Source organism: Oxyura jamaicensis, chromosome 4 (assembly GCF_011077185.1).
Source record: "Oxyura jamaicensis isolate SHBP4307 breed ruddy duck chromosome 4, BPBGC_Ojam_1.0, whole genome shotgun sequence".
In the NCBI taxonomy this organism is placed as follows: domain Eukaryota; kingdom Metazoa; phylum Chordata; class Aves; order Anseriformes; family Anatidae; genus Oxyura; species Oxyura jamaicensis.
In genome coordinates, this window is record NC_048896.1 from 32,421,462 (window position 1) to 32,448,756 (window position 27,295).

The following is a 27,295-nucleotide window of genomic DNA, read 5'->3' on the forward strand; positions in this document are numbered from 1 at the left end:
TCACAGTTATCATGGGTTCAAGGAAAGAAACTGAGGAGCAAACCAGATGAAAGATGCAGGCACATCTTTCTGCTGATGTTGCTGCAGAAGTAGGAAGAGAGGGGAGATGGAAACACAGATGAATAGTGCTATAGGCTACCAAAGTTAGGTTTGTCAAAATAGACTTTTTTTTTCCTGATCAAGAATTAAAATTACATCATGCTTAGCAAGTTACCAAGGCACCTACTAGCCATAGCTGTCCATCTCCACTATGTCATTCTTTGATACATTACTTGCCAGTGGGGAAAGACTTAAGAGCACAAATGCTCGTGACAAGTCAGATAACATGAAATAACTTGCTGAGCTACTCAGATGTCACCATCCATAATTCCATACATTCCAGTACAAAAATAAGATTATTTGCAAAGTTGTATTGTTTCTTAAATCAGGCCAATTTGAAACAAGCACTCAAAATTAAAAGAGTGCACCTTTCTCTTAAAGACAGAACCTAAATTTTTTTTAGAATGTGGCTTATCCAACATTGAAAACTTCTGCTTACTACCACATACATACACTCTGCTTGATAATAAAATTGCTGAATTCAAATATGTACATATAATTGCTTAAAATTTCAATAGCGAAAACTGAGCAGTGTACCCTCTTAATCCCAGGCCTTCTCTCAAATCTGAAAGATTTTTACACGTGCGATGATGCTTATCTGTCTGCTTTTCCCTGTTTCTGCAACATATTTACATTGAAATATGGTGTGGACATTTTCAGACAGATGGAAATTTATGAGAGGATGAGGAAGCTGTAAAGCATTTCCTGTGCCTTTCAGTTTTGTACATTAGGAGCAGGTGGGATACAGCGCAGCACGTAGCAAAGGCAGCAGCATGTTCACATCTATAAAAGTATGATATAAGTACTCTTGTGGAACGTAAGCTGCCTGTACAGCCCTTTTTTTTCTGTTTCCTGAATTCATACTGGGGCTACATTTAAGCCTGAGAAGTATGCAAAATTCAGTATTTTAGGCATACCAAAAGAAACATTGAGGCTGAATGTTTTATTGCTCTGCCTTTTGGTGTACAACTACATAACAGCCTGGTTTTATCCAAAGTCAGTATCTTCCTATGGCACGTCATCATCTCTGAAACATTTTAAGGGATGAGAAGTGTAAGTTTTGCAGATACCCCAAGACCAGGCATGTAAGCATCATCTTACTTGCAAAAATCTTGCAGAGTTTTAGGAAGGAAGACTAGGCTTGTGTGTAAGCCCTGCTCAAACAGTTTTCTTCCCGGCTATCTCTTCCTGGGACTTGGAGGTTTCCAATCCTCCAGTCTATTTTAAGTTCTTGAAGATCAAGAGAAGGATGTCAGTATATTATAGTATATTATAAGTCTACCTTTGACCTACTCCAGCCAAATCAACCCCATTTAGTTTCTTTCCTCTAATCAGTTTAGAAAGGGGCGTTCAGAGGCAGATTATTGTAAGCCCCGTAACTATTAGCAGGACCATCACAGGAAAGAGATTATGTAAAAATGACTTTACATGATTACAGATAGCACTACACAGCGTACCGGTGAATGTAATTATATTTGGCAATAGGAACAGTAATGCAGCCATTATGTTTCAGAAGAGTTTCCTAGAATTCTGTGAGAGCCTGGACATTAAATTTATTTCACCAATAAAGGATTAGGATGTAAAAGCCTGCTGAACTTCCAGGCACAGCAATTTCTCACTAGCAGTCAGTATTGTTCCCCTGTTTGGACAGTCTCTTAACAATAGCTGAGAATAAATATGAAAACTACAGAAGTTAGCTAAAATATATATTTTATATATGTGTATTTTTTTCATTTCATTCCTTCAGAAGGAATAATAATAATAATAATAATAATAATACCACCAATATTTCCTGCCTTCTGATCCAAATGTTCATTCCACACTCGGCCCTCTGATTATTTTTTTAGGAAATTTTCAAGCACTAGTGAAATCTAACCCTTAAAAAAAAAGTTTTTCACATAGAAACAGAAAAATTTATTACATGGTTTAGAGAATCTGGGCTATCATTTGGAGAAAAAGCTTTACTGTAGTTGGAGTTCTGAGATCGTGTTTTTTCACAGATAGCCTTTTCCTGTCCTTTAATGCCAACACAGCTACAAACTTTCCCTGTACCTCCTCACTTCAGTACGTTATTCTTCTGCCTAATTCGTGCAGTTGGCATATCTTCTTTCCTGTTGTTTCTTTTCTGTGGAGCTCTAAGGGATTTAGCAATAAGATTCACCAAAGGCAGACTCAGGCCCACCCTACTTTTATATTATAGATGAGAATTTGATTTAGTCTCACAGCTCTAATTTTTTTTAAGCCAACTGAAACTGCTCTCTTTATAAAACAGGTGAGTAGGAATAATACTGTGAGGCCCTCTTTATATCTCCAAGAAAGGTACAAAAAAAGGACACCAGCCCTGTTTTGTTCCCAGCATTGGAGTTTGCCTTTAATTTGTAGCATTTGATCTCAGAGCTGATGCACACTAGTGCTACGGGAACAGAGGCTGAATGGTTGCAAGGTCTGAGATTCACATTTGGGAACACAAATCTCTCTCTCAGGAGCTTGCCGTACACGCTCCCCACAGCTGAAGGAGTATTTTTATATTTTGCTTGCTGGCTCGTTCCATAGCTGACAGATTGGGGACAGCTCAGAGTAGCAAAGTGACAGAGATATAGATGACTGGACTCCTGTGGGTCTCACAGGGATATGCCTCTCTTTAAAGAACTGTAAATGCTTCTAATCATTGCCTAACTGCATTAAGTCCACTTTAGATAAAGGTTTGATACAGATTTGAAAAATGAAATGATTTGGGGGCCATGGGGAACGAAGCAAGCAATCTTCAAACACCAAAAAACCTGTGGGATTCACTTTGCAATAATATGACAGATGGCTTGACTAGACATGCCATTTCCTATTTTCTACTTTCATTTTTCAGACCAGATTGCACTAAACCACAAAACCATCGTGTGTCCTATGATCGATGTCATTGACCACAATCACTTTGGCTACGAGGCACAGGCGGGGGATGCCATGCGAGGAGCTTTTGACTGGGAAATGTACTACAAAAGAATCCCGATTCCTCCAGAGCTCCAGAGAGCTGATCCCAGCGACCCCTTTGAGTAAGTAGCAATAAAGGGGAGAGTGGGAATATGAAGCAGAACAAGCAAAGAAGGCAGCTGTAGCAGAAGAAGCCAAGCCCAGGAATTTCCTTGTAGGCCGTACTAATTAAAGGTAGTAAAAGCAAGCAGCTATAAACTTCAGAACTGGGGAAAAGATTAGGGCAACCAGTTGTCAAATTAGCAAGCCGTGGTTAGAAACACTTCCTGAGCTCTTCTGGTCCAGTGGTTGTGTGAAAAAGAAACAGACTCATATGTGCTGTTAAGAGAAAGTATTGGCATTGAGCAAAGAATCAATATGACTACAATTATTCTTATTATTCCACAGAACACATCCTGAACAGATTTTAGTTATGTTTTCTTTGCTGAAGATTGATGCAATACATGCATCAATCGCTGAGCCTACATTCTGGCAATAAATGCTTTGTTTATGGCTGGTGATACTGCTTTTGTATGTGTTCCTGTAATTTCAGCACAGGACTGCCAAACCTGAACAGTGTCAAGCTGATTTGTAAATAATTTTTTACAAGCCAGCCTCTGATCCCAATATTATATAGATCAGCTCATTCACAAGAATGATCTTCTACTCTTCATAAAATTAGATCCTTTCTTTCAATTTTCTTTTTTTTTTTTTATTTTCATGTAAGGATCAGATGGGGTTAATCCTCATCAGCAGAGAGAGGACAGGCAGCCAGACATGGTTCAACATGGTAAAGTCTCTAGGTCTCTCATGCAGCATGCATCTCAGCAGGACTGGCAGTGAGACTTGCTTTGATGCTCATGACTGAAATGCCATGCTGCAAATTTTGGCTGTTTAAAAACTCAGCATTTTCCCCTCCCCAAACAAAACCTGGAAACAATAGCAACAGAAAACCTGTGTCTCTGTCTCAGAGTCTGCAGTGTTTGAAGGCAATGGATCTGATTCACTTAGAATATGACCCTTATCTTCAGGGAAGGACCAGCCCTTGTACATCAGGAAAAGAATAGGTGATTACAGCATTATGTGGGCTTGTTTTCATTATCCTGCTTGCTCCTTTTTACTTATTCCCATCTAGGCACATCAGTCTTCATCTTGCTTTTTTAAGTCCTGATCAAGTGCTTTCCATCAGCTGCCAATGTGACAACTGTACAGCATGGATGTAGCGAATGCATTCTCAGTGCTCTAGAGTTGCTAATCTTCCTGGTCCTCTGAAAAGTTGTAATTTCTTGCCACTTTCTGAAGTCACTTAGCATATCCTATAATTTGGTTCAGCATTCAAACTTCGTGTGTAACTAAAAGTTATACTGCTAGTGCGAGATGAGTTTCACACATCTGCAGTTTGTTGTATTCATCTTTCAAAGACAAGAGAGGCCTGAAGAGGAGATACTCATAGGAGGTTTTATAGAAGAGACAAGGCTTCGTGCACTACAGAGCAGATGAGGAATTTTCATGAACTGTTGTTGTGACCATCGTGGCAGCAGTTGGTACCCACCTTGCTCTGCCTGTGTATGTAAGATGCAGAGATAAATGGCTTCACAAGGACCAACATATAGAACAACGTAACCTATAAATCCCTTGTAATTTGATTCTTCCTGATTCTTACATAAATCAGGGAGAGTCTTCCTTTCTTTTCCCAGTGACAAGATCTGCATCAGAGGGATGCAGGTTGAAAAGCAGTACCATACAGGGAACCAACCACTGTGTGCACCCTGCACGTGGGAACAGGATTGAAGGCCGTCTGAGCTAGGACAATTTGTTTGCTCAAAAGTACCTGCTGTCTGGAACGGCAAGAGTAGAAGTGTGTTTAATGATCGGTATTTTTGCTTAGTTGAGGAATTATTTTCTAATTGAAAGTCAGTACTACTTTTCTCTTAGGGCCTTCTTTGTTGACACCTCGAGCTTTTAATACCTTGCTTACAACAAATAAGGTAAACGTTACAGAACTCATGTTAAGACATCAGTAACTTAATTGACCAAGGCAGCTTCTTTGGAATTAAAGAGGCAGAACAGTTTTCCGTTAGGTGCGTATACCCTACAGCTAGAAGTGGCTTCAGCCAGCACCATAATTATTATGTCACTATTTTGTAAGCAGTAGGGATGTTTTTTTTTAAGTTAAATATTTTGCTATTGGTATTCTAATAGCCCCGTTTCTTGATAACAGCATTAGATCTGAGCTGATCCTTAATGAACTGGAAAATTGCCAGACTTTTTAGTAAAACACCAGCAAATAATGGCTATGTGAATCAAAAATTATGCTGATGAGTTTTTCCCCTCACTTAAAATGCTAGCCCAGTATTTGTGTAAAGTAGAAAAGGTTACATTAGCCTTAACCTACATAAAAAGTGATCAAAATGAAGAAGATCTAAGAGTAGTTGTATTATATGTGCAGTGTATTTGCTTTCCATCTGCACGTGATCAAAATCCTGCTGCAGTGGGCATCAGCAGTATTTGCTTTTGGCACAATAAACTGAAGGGTTGTCAGGTAGGCTTTTGTTGTGACAATAGTATGGAGCTTACCAAACTCCAGTGCCAACTGAGCTAGCATTTCTCAAATTAATTTCCGCCCCCCTTTTTTTTTTCTCCATTCAGAGTCTAAATCTGTGAACTCCATGTTGATTTCCCTTTTTCATATGACATGGAACAACATGTTGTTCTATATAACAACCGAAGTGTTATATAGTATTCAACTGATTTGTCACACTTGCAGCTCATCACAGTTGGCCATAGTGATTTTTCTCTTTTGATGCTTGTACAGCTCTACAATACATTCTGAAGGGAACTTTGTACAGTTTCCCTCTGATGTATTTAGGGCTGAGTACCAGGCACAGAGCAAATCGGTTCTGCAGTATTGTGGGAAGTGGTCTTTGTACGATAAATGTGAAATCATCACCGTGAACATGATGATGTTCAGTGTCTTGAACCCAGGTTCACTGATCATTCAGCAAAATGTGAGATTACTTGGGAAATGTTCTTTTAGTCTGTAAATGGGGAGCACCAGAGATGTTTACATTCTTTGTTGCAAAGTTCAGCTTAGCTTATCTCTTACACTGGCTTGTATCTGTGCCATGGTAGAGGTCTGGGGCATTGCTTGTACGCTCTGATGTTGCTGTTTCTCTTTCTGTGGTGTAAAACACTCTAGTCTCTGGAGAAGTTTGCCTAACCCAAGCGGTTCCTACTTAAACTAATAGGGTAACCTTGTTGCTATAATGGACTGTGATATACAGCATGTCAGTTTATATGATTTAATAGCCTGTCTGGGCTAAAAGCTCTGTGGAAGTTTAACACAGGGGTTTGATATGCTCAAGCCTGCTGGGGATGACTGCTCTTTATTTCCTGGCAGCAGTTACATAACATCAATTCATGTTATCACGTGCCCTGTCTGAAATAAGGCATCAGTGTCCACTGGTGCCAGCAGCAGCATATTCCTAACCAGACAAGAAAGCATCAACAGTTCAGCTCAAAAAAAATATTTGGGGCTAAAAAAAAAAAAAAAAGCAATGGATAATATACATATTATTATAGCACTGATTGATTAGGATAGGAGAGGGCTGCAGTTTTATGGAGGTGTAGGTTTATGATAGAGGAGAGAGGGAAAGGTGCAGGCAAAACCTGACAATATTGCTCTGGAACTACGAGTCAGGATGGAGATGAGAGGACTGTTGTGCCACTCACTGGATACCAAGACTTCCAGCACCTACGTGAGAAAGTTAGTTGTTTTTTGGTATATGAGTACTCCTTGACTACTCTTGGACGATTCCTTTCTGTAATGGTCTTTTTGCCTTCTGATGTAGATGTGTCATCTCCAGACCTCCCTGAAGGGAGACGAAGCTGGAGAATCGTGTAATTCTAGCAAAGGACCAGAACAATAGTTTGGCAAATACTCTGCTAGCCAACAAATTAGAAGCAGCTTTGTAACCTTTGATGAGACATTTTAGTTCTTTGTACTCAGTTTCCCATTTATAAAATAGGAATGGAAACACTTCACCATCCCAAGGCTACTTGTAAAAATACAGTAGTACAACACTACTTTTACAAGGGTACAAGTGTGGCAAAAGTTACAGGACTGAGGTTTCACAGTAGTAAGGGCCATTCATTTATTATGGATGTACTTTTAATGAAATTTTGGATGTGATCAAGGAATGTAATTAGGTGATCAGTACATTGTTCTCTTCCCTTGTATAGTAGATGTTCAGCCTTGGATATAACATATAACCTTAATGTGGTCAGTTGTGTGTCAGTTGCTCGGCGCTTTCTGTTGATTTGCATAACTAAAATCATATTATTACTATGTAAGCTGTTTTCAGGTTGCTCTTTGATTTGAATGTCATATAATCTATTTTAGAATTATCCTTTTTTTTCCTGCAGTTCCTTATCTTCAGTATTTATATGTACTTTTAACAACATGTTGGTGCAAAGAAAGTCTTTTGCTAAGACCATATTTCAAATCTGACAAGTACTTTTACAATTTTGTGATCATTTTCTGAAGTTTAGAAAGTGCTATGGACAATGATTTCTGTTCTATAGCTCCCAGTGCTTTATAGTCTGTGTCTTTTATGGCTGATTTCTGCCTATAAACATATTCATAAAACCTCTCACAACCAGAAACAATCGTCTATTTTTTTAGAGCTTGAGTGTAATCTATGGTTTTGAACTGTGCTACAGGAATGTTTGATGCAAAGGCATTATTCTACAGAAAAGCAGTTGCCAACCAGTGTGAGTCTGTGCAATTTAAGGTCTTGATTTATTGTTTTGACAGACTGTGGTTTGTAGAGGACTGGTAGCAGAGATAACAATAGGTTTTACAAACTCCTCTCCACCTATGGCCCCATGAAATTTTCAGATTTTTTTTTCAATGAAAAGTGCCAACAACAATGCATACAATTTATGTATAAAGATATGAATATTCCATTACTTTCTCATGCTTTTGGTGGGATTTCAGTGTAGAGCTTCTGTACAAGCAGTACATTTTCTCCAAAGGACAATTCAGGAGAATTCTACGAATAGTGCAATCTTTCAAAAATAAAAAATAAAAAATAAAAAATTCAAGGATCAAATCTTCTGCTGGTATCATTTTTCTAACTTCACAAGAATCACATGGGTAATTAATTGGGTCTTACATGCTGGTTGAATTGGGTAGATTGGGTTTGTATGCACAACTTTCCACTTGAATGTTGTTAGTGGCTCATGCATCCCAAGACAAAAGGGACCGAATCTCGTTAATAGACTTGAAGTTGCAATGCTAAAGTAGCTATGTTTTTTCTGCTTCTGTGGAAACTCTTATTTGCATATTTCTTTTACACTTGGACTTTGTGTTTAGCATAAAAACATAAACATCTTGTAATGTAATGTTTCTAGAGCTGTTATCCTGCTACTTCCCACAAGTATTAACTTCAGAGGTTGATAGTCTATACGCCCATATGCTAGGGCAGATTCATAGAATGGGTCACCAAAACCACCAGTAATTAGAAAACTAAGTAGTTTCTGGACATGAATTTAATATTTCGCTACCTAGAAAAGACTGGGGTGGTGGCCAAGAAGAAGACAGAGATATGTTGCTTAATGCATTCAGGCAACCTACTTAAAGCTATCAATATGCTATTGAAAAAAATGACTTGGCTTTCAAAATTATAAAATCCCATCTGAACAATTTTCAGTGGTGAAAAAGAAGTCACCCTTTAGAAGTAATTATTTCTATTTTTAAATGTGTATTTTCAAGTATTTTTTCTAGAACTTTCATCTAGAATTTGGTGACACCTATTGGTACTACTACACAGAAAACAAATGTCCTTCTCCTATATTTTGTAGTGATTACCTGTTTACCTAGTATTTATCTGTTCCTAATATGGTGAGCAACCTCTGCATTCTGATGGTTCTTGGAATTAAATATGGTACAGAAAATCTTCACCTGCTGATATATACCTTCTGATTTTTTGTCTATATAGCCTAATTCTGACTGTCCAGCTATCTTGACATAGCATCACCTTAGCCCTGGGGATGAAGAGATATTTCTGGTGTCCACTTTGAAGAAATTGAGCTGCTAATGCAGTACGTGCGGGAAGCATGAAAAGAAGAGGCTAGGAAGAAATGTCAGGAAGTCTCCTACTTTTGTCCTCTTAACCTCTCCCCTCTATTTGTAACATTACAAATAGGCTAGCCTCCTTTTAAAAACCCCAGTGATGCAGAGTCTGTAAACAGCCCAGACAATTTATTATATAGCCAGTGTTACAGTACTATTCTTATTTATAATAGCTAACCAGAAATTTCCTTGTCATGGCTTTAACTCCCCTCTATTTTGTCCTGAACACTGTACACTGGGAGAACACCTTTTTGAACACTAGTGTCAGATTAGTTCACTGTTCATTTTCAAATAAATTACCTTGTTTTTTTCAGTCTCTCTTAATAAGTCATGCTTCCTACATCTTTGATGATTATCTTTGCTCTCCTCTGGACTCTTTCCATTTAGCCTGTAACACTGAGAGCAGATACAGTACCAGCCAAAGTCTTATCATTTCCTAGTAGAGCAGGTGGGTGGCTTTACCTGTCTCAGAGACTGTGTTCCTATTTATATTTCCTCGACAATGTTGATTCATAACAGGCTTGTGTTCTGGTGTAATCTCCACATCATTTTCTGCAGAACTGGTATCAAGCCAAGTGTTCATCATTCTCCTCTTGTAATTCAGATTGTACCTTTTTGAAGGCAAGGCATTTGTCTTCATGTCTGTTTAAAGTTCCATGGCCAAAAAGGTGATGTGTCTTCATAATCCCTAGTGCAGTGTGATGCTTTATACTTAAACATTTTGAATTTTATCTCTTTATTGGACTTTGTTTCTTTACTTCTCCAGCTTGTCAAGAGTTTTAATTCTGTTTAACCTTCCAGTTACTTTAAATCTAGTGCATTGTTATTTGTGCTCTATTTGAGGTTCTTGCAAATGGCAAGCTCTACTCTAGATCCAGATTGTAAGATGGCAGGATTCAACATGTGTGATGTCTCCAGCTTTCAGCAATACATCCAGTGGTTCCTCCGTTTTCCCAGTCAAAAACAGAACAGGTACAAGTACCACCACTGTGTCTCTGGAAAATTTGTTTTATTCAAAAGCCATGCTTCTGGCCATGCAAACCTGTATAAATCATCTGGTGATCCCAGTAAAAATTGGTAAGCCATATGAATATGTCTTAAAACTCTGAGAGGCTCTGAGCACCACGTATTTCATGCATTGTGAGGCCTACACACGGGATTTCCTTCACAGGCTCTAGATGGCATCAGATTTACAGCACAATGTCAGCTGGCTCTTTAGGTCCCTTTTCAGATCAGAGGTCAGGATCAAGGAGCACATGGGCACATGTTCCAAACTGGTGCAGATAGGCAAAAAACTGCATTCCATTCAAAAAGCTGCATTTAAAACCCTATGGATGAGGACCGCTGAATGCGTGTTTTTAATGAAATACTAAACTGAATTAGGTGCAGGACAATGTTTGCAGGTGCCAAGGACAAGTTCCTTTCTGATGTTGGGTTGTCGGTGGTTGCTTTTTACTTAAGGCTATGAGCAGTTTTTGCACCTCTCTGACAGACATTGTCTAGTCCTTGTTTCTGTAGTTTTTAACTCACAGTTATCTGTGAATCTGAACACTTATTTGACATTGATCTGAAAAAAGAGAGTTAATGCAAATTTTGTTTAAATATCAGGAGAGTTCAATATGGGTATTAACATGATGGGGGTCTTAGAAATAAGACAAGCAAGATCGCATTCTGAATTATCCCCAGACATTCTAGCAGCTGTTTTCTTTTCATCTAAGTAGCTGCGAGACGAGTTTTATCAAGAGGCGAAGGCAAAAGCCTCCAGCAGTCATTGAGGTGAAAATTATTATAAACACCCCAATCTTTTCTGTGCTAGTTTCTTTATAAAATGCTGTGCATATCTTTTGAGAGACCAGGAATAAATGAGGCTCACAAGAATTGACATTTGTTGTTCCATAAACTGCCAAGTCAGTGTCCTTCACTGGGGAACAGGGTTCATATCTCAGCTGTACACATTTCTAAAAATACCCATTTATGTTGTGGGGATCCCTTCAAGTCAGTAATTCAATAATTTTGAAAATCAACATATCTGATATTTTCTGTTGTCAGCTTGGTGTGGGGGTGTTATTTTCAGTGCTGGAGAGGTGCTGTAGGTGCTTAAATTGCTTGAGTCAATTTGCCCACGACAGAGAATGAGGTGCCTGCACGGAAAGAGGAGACGCCGCTCCTCCCTCTCTTCTGGTTCTCCAGCAGAAAGTTTAGCTGATTCTGCAGAACCTACCTGTTTTCTTTTGTGCTAGGCCAAGTCACCACTCTATTTTCCCATAAGTACAAATGACCTGTGGACATGCAGTGAATTAGGAGTGGAAGAGATGGTGATAAGCCAGGAGCACTGCAGGAGAACATCAGCAACACTTTTCCCTTTCGGAGCATTGCGAACATGCAAAGGACCTCTCAGAGTACCAGAGGAAAAGGTAAACAGCAGGGGAAGAAAGTAGTTTGGAGCAGTATTTTCAACCCATTGTCTGGGGACCTGAGGGTAGCGGTTTCTAAGAGACTCACACAAGGCAGGAAAGGAAAAGCAAAGTTACTGAGTTCTCACCAAACAGGAAATGTTTTAGGTCCCCAGATTGCTTCTTTGCAATATGTTTTAGTGCTTAGCCCATTTTGTGGTGATCCTTTCTGACAGAATGACAGTTTAAATAGCAAAACTGTTCAAAGCACAATCTTTGTTTGTTCCTGACTTGTTCAAAGGGCATTCAGGAAAGAAGAATAGTCCTTTGTTATAAGTTGCCTGTCTGAGCAGTTGTAGTTACAATATATGTAATTAGTTTCAGAGTTATAATTAAGTCGATATAGCTAAATCATATGAGCTCTATTATTTCAGTGTTGCTGTCATTTGACCTTAAATCAAGCAGCATAAACAAAACAAGGACTTTAAAGTTCCAACTACTTTCCCTAAATTTTATATTTTGAATTTTATATTGTAATTGTTTGCATTTCCATTCCTGCTAAGCAGAGATATTATTATTATTCTGTGTCAGAGAGATGTTAGGAGACATTATTGCATTTTTTGTAAATCGTAAAACACTATCGCTTTTGCAGCCAATTTCCAGTATTAGTTTTTATAATGATAATTTAATAGATTCGTATTTTTTTAATGCCAAAACAGAATATTGTGACTATCTTGATGGAAGTGATAGTGCTTTAAGAACATTCATTTATCTGCTGGAAGGTAATCAAATGCTCATAATTTCTGTAGGCATAAAAGGACTCAAAGCTTGTCAAAATAGGGGTATTTGGATGACTGGCACTACATGTTTCTTTATACTGGTATTTTTTTAATGTTGTACAACAGAATACTGATCAAGTTGTTTGTTTTTTGTTTTTTTTTTTGAGATACTCGACAGCAAATGGTCACATGGTCTGCTTTTAGGAAATGTCTTATGATTTCATGTTTAATTTTCTGCCTTTTTCCTTTTGTTAGTATTTTCTTTAATATGCAAGTTTCCTAAACGCTGTTGGCACAGCTGACCACAGACTGTAAGAATGTCTTTGGCAAGAAAGGCTGATAGATGGGCCTTAACTGCATACAGATTTCATCTGTCTCATCTAATACTTATTAAGAAATCTAACTTAGGTTAAATTGTATTATACAAAACTTCAATTGGATCATGGACTGCCAAATAGCTGTTTTCTGTAGTAATTACTGGACTTACATCTCCACCTACTGGCTGATGGGGCAAATTCCCATTTGAAAGTCAGTTTTATTGCAATCCAAGCTGTTTTTAATACTGTAAGGAAAGTTTTTACAGGCAAGTAATTTACAGACACAATTTTAAGGGGAAGTTTGCTCAAAGCTATTTAGCTGTGTATGTAATTAAGCCACTGACTTCAAACTCGCTGACCTACGCATGTTAGCCTTGGTCTTAATAAAGAAAGTAAGACAAGATTTTAAGTGAGGAAAAAATTTGAAAAAGCGTTTAAACCCACCTACAGATCCTTTCTGTGGGAACATGTGAGTACATCCAAGAGCCAAGAACACAGTAGACCTCTAGAAAGTTATTGCAATATAACCCAATAAAGCTGAAGAGAATAACATGATTATTATAATTAGGCTCCAAGAGAAATGAATTAAAGAAATAGAAAAATCTGTTCTAACAAGGTTCTCGGGCAGCTGGCCCACAGGGTGATTATCAGTGTTGATATGCAACAACAAAATCACAGTTCAGGCATGAGCAAAGAGAAAAAGCTGAAATTTAATACCAAAAAGTACAAAGTCAAAGTGGACAGATAACGAGAATTTCTTTTGGAGTAGATTTCATCCATTGGTAACAGTAAAGCAGGAGAAATACTATTTTTAAAAGCAGCTCGTAACAGCAACTCTCTGGTGTGATAACAGCAGTGGAAGGGCAAATGCAGTCCTGAAGCTTGTTTTGCCATAGCCCATGGCCTTTCAAGGTTACAGAGTATTTCAGAATCTCAGCGAGCCCCTACTCCTGTTCCTCACAAGTTAGGGAATAATCTCTGCCCAGCCTAGAATGGAATCTGACATGCTTCTGCTGTTTTTTAGACACAGCAACCTTTTCCTTGTTTCCCTGGGGAGAACATACAATAAACAGACACAAAATTACAGCATAGGGTGTTCATTTATATCTGAATTTATACCAAAGGCTTTGTTTTCTGTTGTTTTCAAACATCAAGTTTCTGGCTTCAGGAAGCTTCCTACTAAGGATACATTGGCAAAATCTAAGTAATTGTGAGGAATATTAAGAACCCAAGCTCCCTAGTACTCATTTCTAGGTGAAATTAGAGATATGCTGCTTGGGCAGAGTCATACTAACTCTCCTACGCACACACTTTTCATTTTACAGAGACTCAGTCTGGGTCAGATGCCCTATCAGGTGCATCTACAAAGTCATACAAGCCATTTAGAATTAAGTATCTATTCCTACAGAAGCTCATGTTAAACAGTGATAGAATTGAGATGCTAAATGAAGTGGGTTTCCTCTAAATTCTTTTTGCTCTGATCAATTTCTTTACAATAGTTACAGAAATGAAGCAAAATAGGATCATGTCCTGAATGGAAAAATAGCTGTTACCCATCTGGAAAACAATTTTTCCAGAAATATGGAAGACATCTGAAAGAAGCTTAAAAGACACTTTGTTCTCTATCTGTAAATAATAGGCACTAGTAGAAATATTATTTACAGGGTAAGACAATGGCTGTAGTTCTCAAGATGGTGGATTTTTGAATGGTTTCGTTACTTTAGAAACTATTAATTTAACTAGTAAATTTCTGCATATTATGACATTCTAGACATCATAGAGAATCCAAAATACTCCCAGAGCAGAATTGAATCAGAAAGATGTGGAGTTCAATCCATTAAGCAAGACTGGTGGGCTTCCCGTAGCTTGACAGCAATAGATACCTCCCAAATCTCTGAAAAGGCTGGTCTTTCTGGCAATGACGTGTACATACCTAAGCAGCCAGGTTGTTGAAACATATGTGATCTATCAGATTTAGTCCTGCTCTGTCTCTAAAGACGAATCAGCTTTCATTTTGATGGGCTTCTTCCTTTTCTCATACAATTCCAGTTTCATAATTCCTCTGATTATTCTGGCACAGTTCTGTGATAAGTTTCATTTTTCCTTCTTTCTGAAAATAGCTGGCCAGATTTGTATGCAGTCTAATACTGCATGTGATCTTCAGCAGTGCTAGTGATCTGTACCTGCTGGAAAGATCTCCACTGACAGATCTTAAACTTGTATTTTGCCTTTCCAAAGCTTATCTGATACTTCTTGCATCCATTCTTGAACAATCTGACCTTGCATATCTCAGGTATTTGGAACAACTATTACCGCAAAATTTCAAATGATTCATTCTTGGTTCTGATGAAGCAATGGGCAGAAGATGTGCAGGAAAGCACTGAGATGAGATGTATTTTAAAGGTTTCCTTAGAACTTGTATGTTTCTTTTCCAATACTTGAGTCCATTTTCATTCAATAAGTGTTGATGGTTTTTCACTTTCTCTAATGAAGCTTGAAATTAACATAGCTTTTTGTTTACTTTGTTATTTGCAGCAACATCATTGATAGTAATATCATGGCACTGGGAATAGTTCTCGCAAAGCTGGAGGACAGAAGTGAAAATTGTTTTGGAAATTATTTTGGATTGGCCCTGTATACATATAACTAATATTTAATATTTCTATATTTAGAATGCTATTCGTTTAGGGGAAGACAATCCATGTGAATCAGAGATACAAATGATTTTGACTCTGAACTCTTTGGTAGCATCACTTTAACTTAACACAGATGCAATTTTATTTAAAAGCTCAACTAAACATAAAATATTTTTCTTATTGTGATTTGCTTAGCATGGAAAAATACTTTTAAAAAAGGAAGAATTGAAAACACATCCTGAGATTTCTGGTGTCCTTGTATATTTGGTATCTGTTTAAATAAATCCGGTGTTGACCATAAGGTCAGAGTCTGTTAATATTTGCTTTGGAGAATTCTGTCTTTCTGAGCCTTTTTTTTTTTCCATTGTCTATTTTTTGGTCACTGTAAGAGTGAAGTATAACAGTATATATACTTCCTTACAGAGATATGTTAGTAATGGAAAAAAGAGTCTTAGGTGTCTGTAATCCATTTTTCAAAGTTAGGTATATCAGTCTGAAAAATGTACTGTTTTGGAGATTCTCTTGTTGGGACTCAGTAAAGAAGCAAAAAATCTGTAGATGAGAACAACAGCTACATAAGTAGTAACTCATCCCAGTGTCAGAGCAGGTCTGGTAACTGAAGTGCTGTCAGATTTGTTAGCTAAAATAAGCCACTGGGGATTTTCATGACAACTTTCCTTCCTGCACATTTGATATTCCATATTTCTGAATTATTCAGCATTGCTACTGCTAAGTCAGATAGTGTCTCTGGAGCGTAATTATCTTAGCAATGGTTAAAAACAGGAAAAAAAAGTCCCAATTATATATTCATTGTTTTTTGAATACTTGGAACAGTAGTTTCAAATACCGACTGTAGTTCACAGGAACCTGAAAGCAGGGCTGGGAAACGCTGGAGCAGATATTGCCAACTCATTGAAGTTACTAACAAGCAGGGCAAAAACAAAACATTCCAAGATACGCAAAAACAAATGGACCTAAACTAATGGTGAAATGTGATCTATTTTAGGACAGTCACTTTCTCCATGTGCCAAATGTTTTAGTTGTAGGTTTTCCATGCCTCACCTTTTATTTTATGGAAATTAAAATTAATTCAGTTCTTACCACCTAATAATGAGAATATTTAGCTAGTTTTTGATCTACTGCTTTTTTAGCTGGAGCCATGTTCTGCTAAAATGGACTGACGTTTCAGGATGGGGAACTTGGGAAGCATTCGGTTAGGTATCTAGGTGTCTTAATATTTGTCTCATGGCAAATTAGAGTATTCCCAGACGGTTTCCTTTCAATTTGACTAGGCTGGCTTAACTAAAAAACCATTGTTCTTCTTGGCAACCATAATGTATCTCTAATCTATAGCAAAAATGTACTCTCAGGGATACAGAATACATAACCTCTGTCTTGGCCATGAGTAAGCTGTATGAGAGAAATAGGCTTTGGTGCTGGTCCCCTGTACAGTAGCAAGTGAGCCCAGTTTGTTGTTGTTGTTGTTGTTGTTTAAGCCTGATACTAGTAACTGACTGTCTGGTACTGATAACTTTCATCTGACACTGATAACTGTGTCAGATGAAATGAACTCTTGAGCTAGTGTCCAAAAGACCATGAACACCGTTCAGTAATTTATTTTTTTTTCCTCTGGACTGAAACAAAGATTTAAGAAATGAAATGAAAAATTTATTTTGTTAATTCCATGAACACTAATTGAAAAGAAATTACTTTTTGTTTGTTTGACCTTTCACTGGGAGCCTTTAAATGTGATCTCTCTTAAAAGGTTTTGTTTTCATCACAAACTTTAGTGAATGTTTTATCAAAGCATCCTACTGAAGGAAATTAATATTGAATTTAATAGATGAAGTAAAGAGCAAGCTTCTTACCAGAGAATCATGTGTCAAAGCTAGGAAGAGAGCAAAATTCAGCATGTTAACTGCAGGTATCTGTCTGTCTAGACAAAAGACTTAGACATTCTGGATTTGGGGTCATTTTCATATTTTGAACTGTTGTTACACCTACGGTATTGAAGAAAGAAACAGTGTTTTCCCTCTGGAATACTGGACTGAAAGGGCTCTGCTCTTTCTTATTCCTGATTGTCACTGGTAGTGTGTGTGCTTTTTGAAGCTCTCTGCATTTGAATTTGTCATGAATTTGTCAACCATACAATTCTCTATAAACTATCTCATACTAAATTCAATACACTATGGTGCTGAAGTGTTAAATTCAAACAGGACCACTCACAGTCGACTGTTGAGACTAAAATTAGCTCCTACTTCTTACATCCTCTTCCCCCATTTTTTGAGCTGTCATCTTTCTTTTTAAATTAACTAATTTCAATTAATTGATTAATTAGTTCTTTGGGTGGAAAAAATATTTAACATTTCCTAAAATATTTTTGGCCATTTAGCTTTCATATATAGATTTAAGGAAAAAATATAAAACTAAATTCTACCAATATTTAATGACAGATGTAGTACTCCCTCTTTCCATTTCTGTTCAGTTGATGCCTGTACAGCTTTATTATCTCAAAAATGCACAGAATTTGTAGTTCTGTTTTCTGTGCACAGGCCTTATTGGAAAGCAAGTGAGCAGCTGTATATTTATGTTGAGGCAAGGAGAGGCAGCAATATTATACCAGGTGACTCGGTTGAATGGTCACAACAAACACAGTTTGGAATTTAGAATTTTTAATCAATGCAGACAGATTTCAAAATATTATTAACTGAATGAGTTCAAGTGACAAAGATACTAAAATATTCTTGCAAGTATTTCATAAGTCTAAAAAGAAGCAGATTTCAATAGGCAAAATGTTCTGAATTAGGGATTTTTGAATACAAATGCTGATGTTACGGAAAACAAATGAGAACAATCAGAAAAGTTAGTATAACACCAAATGTTTTGTCCAAATTGTTACTTTTTATCGCTATCAGAAGTAAGTTTGATTACTGAGTAGAACATCCTGGAGGACAGGCTTGAAGCCAAATTAGCCATCTGTCCACATTCGTTACCTGCAGGAGTGATGTCAGAGTTGGCTTCAGGGATGCTCCAGCTGGTGTCCTCCAAGGGAAATATTGGATGTCATCAGTCTGAGTGCACCTTGCACGCTTTCCTGCCCTGAAGGTAGGGTCAACACACTCTGATAATAACAACAACAAGCCAAAGAGTTGAGCCAAAGAAAAGTTCTTTGAGATGGAGGTTGGGCTGGCTGCAGCTCCCCCAGCTCCCTCCAAAACTGGAGCAATCCTCCAATTCTGATTTCAAGCATCCAGAAGCCTGCAGTCTCAGGGCATTGCTGCTGGTGCAAATGATATTGCTGAGTACAGAGTAGCTGGAAGGGATGGGCATACTGTCATCCTCTGCCTCAAAATTCAGCAGCCTCAAATTCAAAATGCTCCCTGTGTTCTGCCATGTACAGCAGACTGGGATTTCCCCAGCAATTTGCAAGTCTGATGTGGAGAGTGAGGAGGAGGAGAATTTGTGTGATATACAAGGTTATGTATACTTGCTATGAAATTTTGGGACAGGTAAGAGGAAAGCTTATTGAAAGACTGTGGATAAAGGAAAATAAAAGGATGATGGTAGATATTATAGAATACCTATTCTCTGTTTGGAGGCTATTGTAGACCATCTCATCAAAAGAAAGAAGTGAGTGAGGCTCTCTTTGAGCATGGATTGAAAATTTGAAATACTACTGAATAATCTACTTGTAGTTATCTGTAAAATAATAACATTAATAATATTGAAAATGAATTTTCTTCTTTAATGGAAGTTATGGTGCCATGAGACACAGGGAGAGCATGACCAGCTCCCTGCCACCAGAATAGTGAGAAGATGGTCCTGCTCTCCACAGTCGCTCGTGATGCTGACTTAGTGCTGCTTCCTGTCTTCAGGGGAAGTACCCCTCTCCAGGATCCACGTAAGCTCACTAAAAATAAATAAATAAATAGAAGCTCAGGGAAAAAAAGCCTATTTTTCTGGCATTTAAATGAATTTTGTAGCAGCTTGAAGAGGACCAAAGCAGTTACATGGGGAGGAGACCACACATCTGCAAGCTACAACAGGGAGGGATAGAAGACTGAGCAGTGAGCCAGGGAATGAGTTCTCACCCTTTGGTAGCAGCAAGTCATTAGATCTGTTAAGCCATATTAGGAACTCAGCTACCTAGAACAATGAAGAAGAAGTAAATGTGCCCTTTCTTCCAGTGCTTTTGGTATTGCCAATGTTGCTTTCTCACGAGCTGGTTAGAGAGTGGACGCATCTTTAATTTTCATCTGATGATTACACAACAGGATAAGAAGAAATTGCTGTCAAAGAGTAGCTGTCAATGGTTTGATATTAGACCGGGTATGTCTAAAAGACTGATACAGGTCCCCGAGGCAACTGTCTCTGTAGAACCCCACATCCTAGTTCCGTTCTGTGTCTTCATTAATTGTCTGAATAAATAGGTAGAAAATGAATGGCATCAAGTTGACATTGGCTGGATATTAAAAGTCAATTGGGAAGACAGGGTCAAAATGAAAGTGTATCCTGGCAAATCAAAGAAATTGTTAAAAGACAATAACATGAGATTCAGCACAGAAAGCAAGAAAGTATCAAGGGCCACTATTGAGGAGAAATTTAAAGCACAAAATAGTTTGTTAGCACTGTGACTAGGACGAGAAACATAAATTGTTAAATAAACAACAGTGTGCAAATTTAAGTGTGTTAACATCCATAAGAAACATCAGGTAACTATTCCAGTCTGCATACTTGTGAAGTGGCAGGTGCATCCCCGTGCCCAGATGTGGCCACCATGCCTAGGAAAGATGCAATAGTCATCCAGAGACCCAGTTATATTTCAGCTGCTTAATCTAGAACACAAAGGGCATTATATCTGTTTTCAGATTTTAAAAAGGTCAATAAAAAGTGGCTAGTGATTAATTGTTCCCATGGAAACTGGGGCAATTTCTGACAGTTATAGCATTGTTCGCACTTTGTTTATTTACTGTAGTTAGCATCAGGCAAAGGCATTGTGTGAAGCGGACAATCTGCTTCTATATCATCAAATATGTTAGTTTCATCAGCCCTCAATGTTTTAAGGAGTGCTATATAAACTAAAGGAGTAGTGGTGGTGGTTTAAGTGGTAGGAGTACCTTGAAAAATGTTTTGTGTGTTGGTTTATAGATAAAGTAGCTGTAATGCCCTCACCTGTAGAATTTTTTAATAGTGCTCTGAGAGACAGATTTATCTAACATTCAGAACTGTTCTTGTGCAGTTATTTTTTCTGCTATGAAAACCATATTTTTATGGATGGAGAGGAGCAGTTAATGATTTGCTGAACTCTTTAACTCCAACAATGAGCTTTGTTTAGTAACTGAAATATTAGGGTGAGCATTCTTAATTCACTGAAGTACTTCGTTCATGTGTTTGGTTCCTAAGAAGAAAATTAAAAACAAACAAACAAACAAAAAACATAGTAATTAAAGCTCTTGTCATAAAGTCAGTTTTGCAGAGCTTAAAATAATAGGAAATGGCTAAGTTTAAATAATGTTACTTCAATGATTTAGACTTAGAGTACTGAAAAATAATTTGAGCAAAAATTCAAGCAGTATGTTCAGACCTGACATTAGAGGCACATATGAAATCATATTTTAAAGGATTTTTTAAATGTAACTTCCTGCATAGTAGCCCCAAAAACATTTTATTTGGTGTTCTAGGTAAGTTTTTTAATTCTTACAAGCAACACTTCTTAAAGTAAGATGTTTTCAGCAATTAACTAGTCCAGCGTGAATCCAGGATGTCTAATTGCACTGATGCTGTAGGAGGCAGACCCAGGTAGAATTTTAGTGACTGAGGAAAGCCCTTCTTGTGTATCAATTTCTAAACAAATACCTTTGTGCAAGAATTGATATTTCAAATTATTATTTAAATCCACAGAGAAGCCACATGCTTTCTGAAAATTATTTTTCTTTTTTGTTACTTACAATAAATTGCATAATAACTTCCTACTAGGAAACATATCTAAAACATCTTACTTTCATCTCCACCTAGAGTACAATTTAATTATGCTTTATGGATAAAACTCTGTAGTTATAAAACTAAAATCAAATCCTTCATGCAAAAAGAAAAATGTTTTTGACTATATTCCATTCTGTGAAACAGGAGCTTTTTATTACTTGCACTATTTGTCAAGAATGTCTTATACGTTTCCTGTTGAATACATAGTTGTTGGCTTTCATCTTGATAATGAAATACATACACACGTACTCTGAATGGATCTTGACATTGGAGTGAACTTCATTATTCCACAGAGATGCTAAGTTCTACTGTAGGAGCGTTGGATCAGTTGCATAGTGTTTATCATGTGGACACCATTGCTCATGGCAACAGGAGTTTGTGGATGCTGATATTATTCATTTGGAGCTTTGCATCTGTTATTAGTGCAGGGCAAATAGCACCTTGATCTTGAGGAACTACAGGACTGCATACGTGGATCTTTGGTTGGCATCTACTTTGTATTTACAGAGTTCTTGAAGTTACAGAAGCAAAAAGAGGAAGATGTTTTTCAGTGTTTCTTACTTTTCTTCTTAGTCATTGCTTCAGACAGCACCAGTATGATTGGTATTGAGGGTCTGTGTTCTACTGTATTCTTCCTTAAAAACTGAATGCCGGACAGCGCGCCTGTTGCTTTGATGCTCTCTGATTTCTGACATTTCGTAGGAACTGAAATCAAGTCTCAAGGTGAATTTCTTCCCTGTGAGTAAGGTTGTTTTGTATGTTGCTTCTACACAGGGAGATGGACTACATTGAGCTTTCTCCTTGGGAAATGCAGGTGTATGAACCACCCCAAGATTAATTGAATGGTATCTAAAGGGTATCGGTACAGACAGGGTGATGCATGAGGGAAGAAAACCACTAATACAGAGCATGCTGTGCCAGATTTGCTTGAAGCTGCTGTCTGTGCTCTGGCAAGAGAAGCAACAAAGACAGAATGCTGACCTCTGTGAAGCTCATTCTTTTTCTAAGAAAATGTACTCAGTCTTTCCTTCTTGCTATTACTCATTGTCAAGAAATTGTATCTTCCAGCTAGAGCAGATTTTGGCCTTCAGGAGTAGTTTCATCCACAAGTCATTGAAAGATATTGTCAGGACTCCACTTCACCTGACCCCAAAACACAGCTTAGTTTTGACTGAGGTGCTTCTCTGCCTCCATTGAGACATTAAGCCTCATCGCTAAAACCCCAAACACAAATATGAATGGGGTTATTTTAACAATATATGGAAGCAGATTGTATCCCTTTGGCTTGTTGGCTTTCCCACTTACTCCTAATATTAGTTGGTAGTGGAATAGTATCTTCTGTAATTACAGTGGAAGCATAATTCTGCTTGTAAAGTATAGTCATTAGGGGAAAATATTCACAGTGTTCTGTTTCATTTCATCTTTATTTATTGAATATCATCCTGTGTATATCTTCAGAAAGAAAGCTATAAAAGATTCTGTCAATGTTAGTAATTTCAGTCTTTGACCTGCAATTCCATGTTTTATAATGTACTTATTTGTGTTTTGCAATTTGTATTTAATTGTGTCTGAGAAGTCTCATGCATAACATTCTTCCTTTAAATTTTCCATTAGTTTTATTTTCTTGTCAGCAGAATACGGTTGAATGCTACAGCAGCTGCTTTGCAACTGTAGCTCTTCTCTCTTATTACTGATAATGACAGCCAACAATTTACTGCGTGTATTAAGTTTGGTTATGCATTGTTGTATAACTGAAGTTTTCAGAAAAATATTTTCTGAAGCATAGGACAACAAATGTCAGGCTGACCTAATTACTGTTATCCTATCTAGGAGCTCTCTTCTCTTCCACTAGCTGCAGAGAAGTTGTTGGAAAATGTATGTTAGCAAAGTATTCAGACTTCTGCTGTGTATGGCATCATTATTCCCATTTTTGTTTAGCTGGTAGTGGGTGAATATTTTTACTTAAGGAAGTAAAGGGGGGACTGCCCCAGGTGGAGGGAATGGAAGCTGCTGCTGAGGTCCATGCCCTTGGGCTTGTGCTGGCCATGGGGAGACGGGGACCCCGAGAGCTTGTGGAGTTCCCCAGCAGGACTGGGAAACAAGCTGGGATGAGCTCAGAGGACTTGGGTTGAGAGTTCAAAAAGAAAGGAAGTTGCAAGGACAGAGTAGACATGATCCTGTAATAGGAGTGCTTGCATTCTTCAAAAACATCTAGGTTTTATTTAGTTAGCATAATCCCTGTTGATCTTGGCCATTGTCACTAAATAACAGACTATAATCTCAAAGGTTGCTGAGATGTACAAGCCAAGGTGATGTAAGTGCCTGCAGGGTAAAGTGATGTCCCATGGTGAGAAGTTTCGGAGCAGATTGAGCGGTTTGAGTCTCTAGGGAAAACAGATGAGTTGAGGTGTGAAGCCCATCTGTACATTGACACTGGAGAAGGGTTACAACAGCACCTTGGTCCTTTACCAAGATTCAGTTCACATTTCCAAGGACAGCTTTTTTATTTCAGACCACGAAGATGTGGAGTAGTGAAAACAAGTCAGCATGAACCTAGGGCCTTAAAGTAACGCCCTCCTCTTTGCATTTGCACTTGAAGTACTTCCAGGCAGAGCTAAGAAATCTGTTAGATTAGAAGCACTGAGCACTCTTTGTGTAGTCTGTAAAATAATAACAGTATTACCAACTCCATCCTATAAATATCATCCACCTAATGAGACTATCTGTCAGTAACCATTCAGACAATATAGAGCCCATTTGTCTGTGGTGATGAACGTGACTGTGATGGAGGAGATCAGATGAAACTACAGTTCCACTGTTGCTGGTAACTGCTATTACTAACAATAGATTATTCTGATTATTTTGTTATTAAGGATTTGCCTTTTTTTTTTTTTTTTTTTTGTGAAGTCTTGACAATAAAGCCTTTATAGATCAGTTGCAAGAGTTGTTATTACTGTCCAGCTTATCTTCCTGCCAGTTCAGGATTTGATATGGCTTTTGTGTGTTTTCTAATTTAAGTCTGAAATGATAGGGCTTTCACTAGCAGATATTTGGAAATGAGTCAGAATGGCTGATTGCCCCAAATTTTTCTGCCTCTTCAGTTGTTTCTTAAAATAATAGTATCATTTATTTTATCTGTATGCTATTAATCTAGATGAACGCAGCAGAATAGTTATTTCCTGGAAGTGTGTATAGGCAGGAGTCTTGGGATTTGAGTTAATGCATTTTCAGTGCTTACATGTTATCATTTCCAGTTCTCGGTTCATTCTTGCGGTGCTTTCATTATAGATAGGCAGAGGTTGGGGTGACCACTCTTGATGCTGGCTCTGTCACGTGGCAGACACATGAGGGGAGCTGGGTGCAGGAGGGAGCAAGCCTGCAGAGGCTGCTGGGGTCTGCCTCGGCGAGTCACTCAGGTGCCAGCTCTGTGCCCAATCCCACATGGAGCAGCTTTACTTCTGGGGGGCTGCCATTGTTCTGCCTTTGCATTACTCTCAGAGGTCCCCTTCTGCTTGCTGTTCTCAGAAATGTGTCCTGTACTCTCAAGCTATGCGAAAATTTTAGTTTGCAACTTGGAGGGCTGGGGTGGATGTGGATGGTCTTCCCATGCAGTGGAGGTGCTTTTCTGTGTGTGGGCTGTTACAGTACATAGGAATTCTTGTTTCCGGCTCTGAGGCTGACGTGGTTCAGAAATGTTTGCACTACAGCCTGTGCAAATGATCACAACTCTGTGGAAAATCCATTGTCATTATTTGCCTTTGAGGTCGGGTCCAGAGTTCATGCACAACAGCATAATTTCACTGGCAGCGTATTCTGCATACACTTAAGCCATCTAAAGAGCCGGCTTTGCAAGGCATTATTTGGCAACAGAATCGTGTAGTCAGTGATAGAGATTTCTAGTGGCTTACCTCTAGAGGTGACCATTTATCAGTAAATAGGGTAATAAGTGTGCTTGTTTCACAGATTTTTATATTTAGAAGAAAGGAAAAATGTGATATTTCAACTGGGATAGACCCTTTTCCTCTTAGCTGCATATCAAATTATTCACATGGCTGAAAGAGTTTCTAACAGAAGTGAGCATTTATAACAACAATCAACAGCTCTTGCCATCAGAATATTTTAGAAACAGTTACTGAAAACTATCTATACTATAACATTATTTTTCTAAACAACCAGTTCACATCCAAATTCTGAAGGAAGAACACTAGATATCACTCTTTGTGAGGAAATAAAATAAGCTATTGGGTATCTTCTGCAATTCCTGACAGTCTTGCTATTTCAAAGCCCAAAAATATTAATCTCCCTTAGATCACGTTGTAGATATTCTCTCTATCTATGTCATTATTACTAAGGCACATTTCCATGCACTTTTAGTACAGAGTGAATGAGCTTATGCAAATGTGGAGAGCTGTCCCTAGACCAGACTTCCATTTTATTTTTATTATCAAATGGAGATTTTTTTAATGTGATTTATTATGATGATAAAACAGGAAGGTTCATTTCCCTAGGTTTCCACAGCCCTGCCTGCCCATCTTTACAACAACATCAAATTAAAAGCAGATGCTGTCATGGGACAATGAAGTGCTCAACATCATCAGCTTTCAGCTCCTTACTCCCTTACTGTGAAGTGGTTTCCAGTGTTTTTCTGTCAGTTCTATTTCTGAAAATCTGTTTTCACTGTTTCATAGATTTTACAAGAAAATATTGTTGTGCCTCTGGTGCAGACAAGGGGAAATCTAACTTCATTATAGTTAAGTACCCGCCTCCCCATTCCCCTCTATAGTGGGGTAATGTACCAAATTATAGAGTTTTAATAAATAGCAAGGATGCAGTTAGAAGCACATTTCTAGGATCTCAGAATATCTTTGGCTATGTTTGCCTCTTCAGGCATTATTTTTTTTTTTGTCATCACTGTTCCTGATGCCTTCTCATAGCATAATGCTAATGTTCTTGAAATTGTTGACCAATGGCAAATGGGTGACCTGCTTTTTGTAGCAATGGTGTGAAGCTACATGGGTTCCAGTCTTCCTCCCTGTCACTATGCAGTGATTTCAGGCTTCTGCATTAACCCCTAAAGACAGAAATAAATGAAATATTAAAATTACCTTTTGTCCCCATTTCCTGCCTAAGTTTTGAAGCAGCATGTGTGCGCAAGGGTAGAGCAGGGGCACTTGCTGACAGCACTTCTGAAGACTGATCAAAGAAATAATATTCATCCACATCCTCTGCTCTGTGGCAGATCACAGGCCCTATCATTAACTGTGTGTCTCATTCACTTAGCAAAGTGTGAGCACTCTGTCTGCTCGAATCAGGATCACTACGCCCAGTTTGCAGGACCCTGAAGAAAAACTGATTCCATCAGTGTGCTAGGCAGCAGTATCTTAAAAGATCTTGCTAAAGAATCAGGAGAAGGTTATTGTAACTATGCTTCTACTTAAAGTCTTTCCAACTCAGAAATGTCCTTTCCAACTGGAAATGGCCTTCACTAATTATTTGGTCTGATCTGGCATGGAAGTGGTGGGGTGACCAAAAAGGAAACCCGATGAAACCAAGCCAGTGTTGCCACTTCCTTGCAGTGCTTTAATAGTAACTACACATTTGCCCAGCTGAAGCATTCGCTGTCACAGAAATAAAATTTCAGCCTGAAATATTGCAGCAGAGACAGAAAAAAAAGGCTTCTGTATAGTTTGAAGTTTATGACAGTGACTTTAGCTTGGTGGCCTTTTTTGTCCTTTTCAAAGTTTTCCAACTGTTGCAAATATGCATCCAGTGCTATACGGTGCCATCCAGTGCAGTCAACAGAATGACCTTTTTCTCACCTGCAAACCATAAAAAGACCAAGCAGCTCTTTTACCAGCCCCCGTGGAGTACATATGGCATAGGAGATGCCACAGGCCTGGTAGGCACAGCCCTGCTGGTTCTGCCTGTTCAGCAGATGCTACGGTGAGCAGTGCTGATGGAGCAAGGGGTGGTGCAGCTGTTCTGGTCAGCT

At 38.2% G+C, this 27,295-nt stretch overlaps 1 protein-coding gene across 4 annotated transcripts in view; it reads left to right on the forward strand.

Moving 5' to 3' along the window:
* The window catches only part of GALNTL6 (polypeptide N-acetylgalactosaminyltransferase like 6), a 452,994-nt gene that overhangs the window by 372,576 nt on the left and 53,123 nt on the right, over positions 1 to 27,295 (forward strand). For all 4 annotated transcript variants that reach the window (XM_035324503.1, XM_035324500.1, XM_035324501.1 and 1 more), the window contains one exon: positions 2,960 to 3,143. In XM_035324503.1, the coding sequence (XP_035180394.1) occupies positions 2,960 to 3,143 (184 nt within the window). The remainder of the gene's footprint in view (positions 1 to 2,959; positions 3,144 to 27,295) is intronic.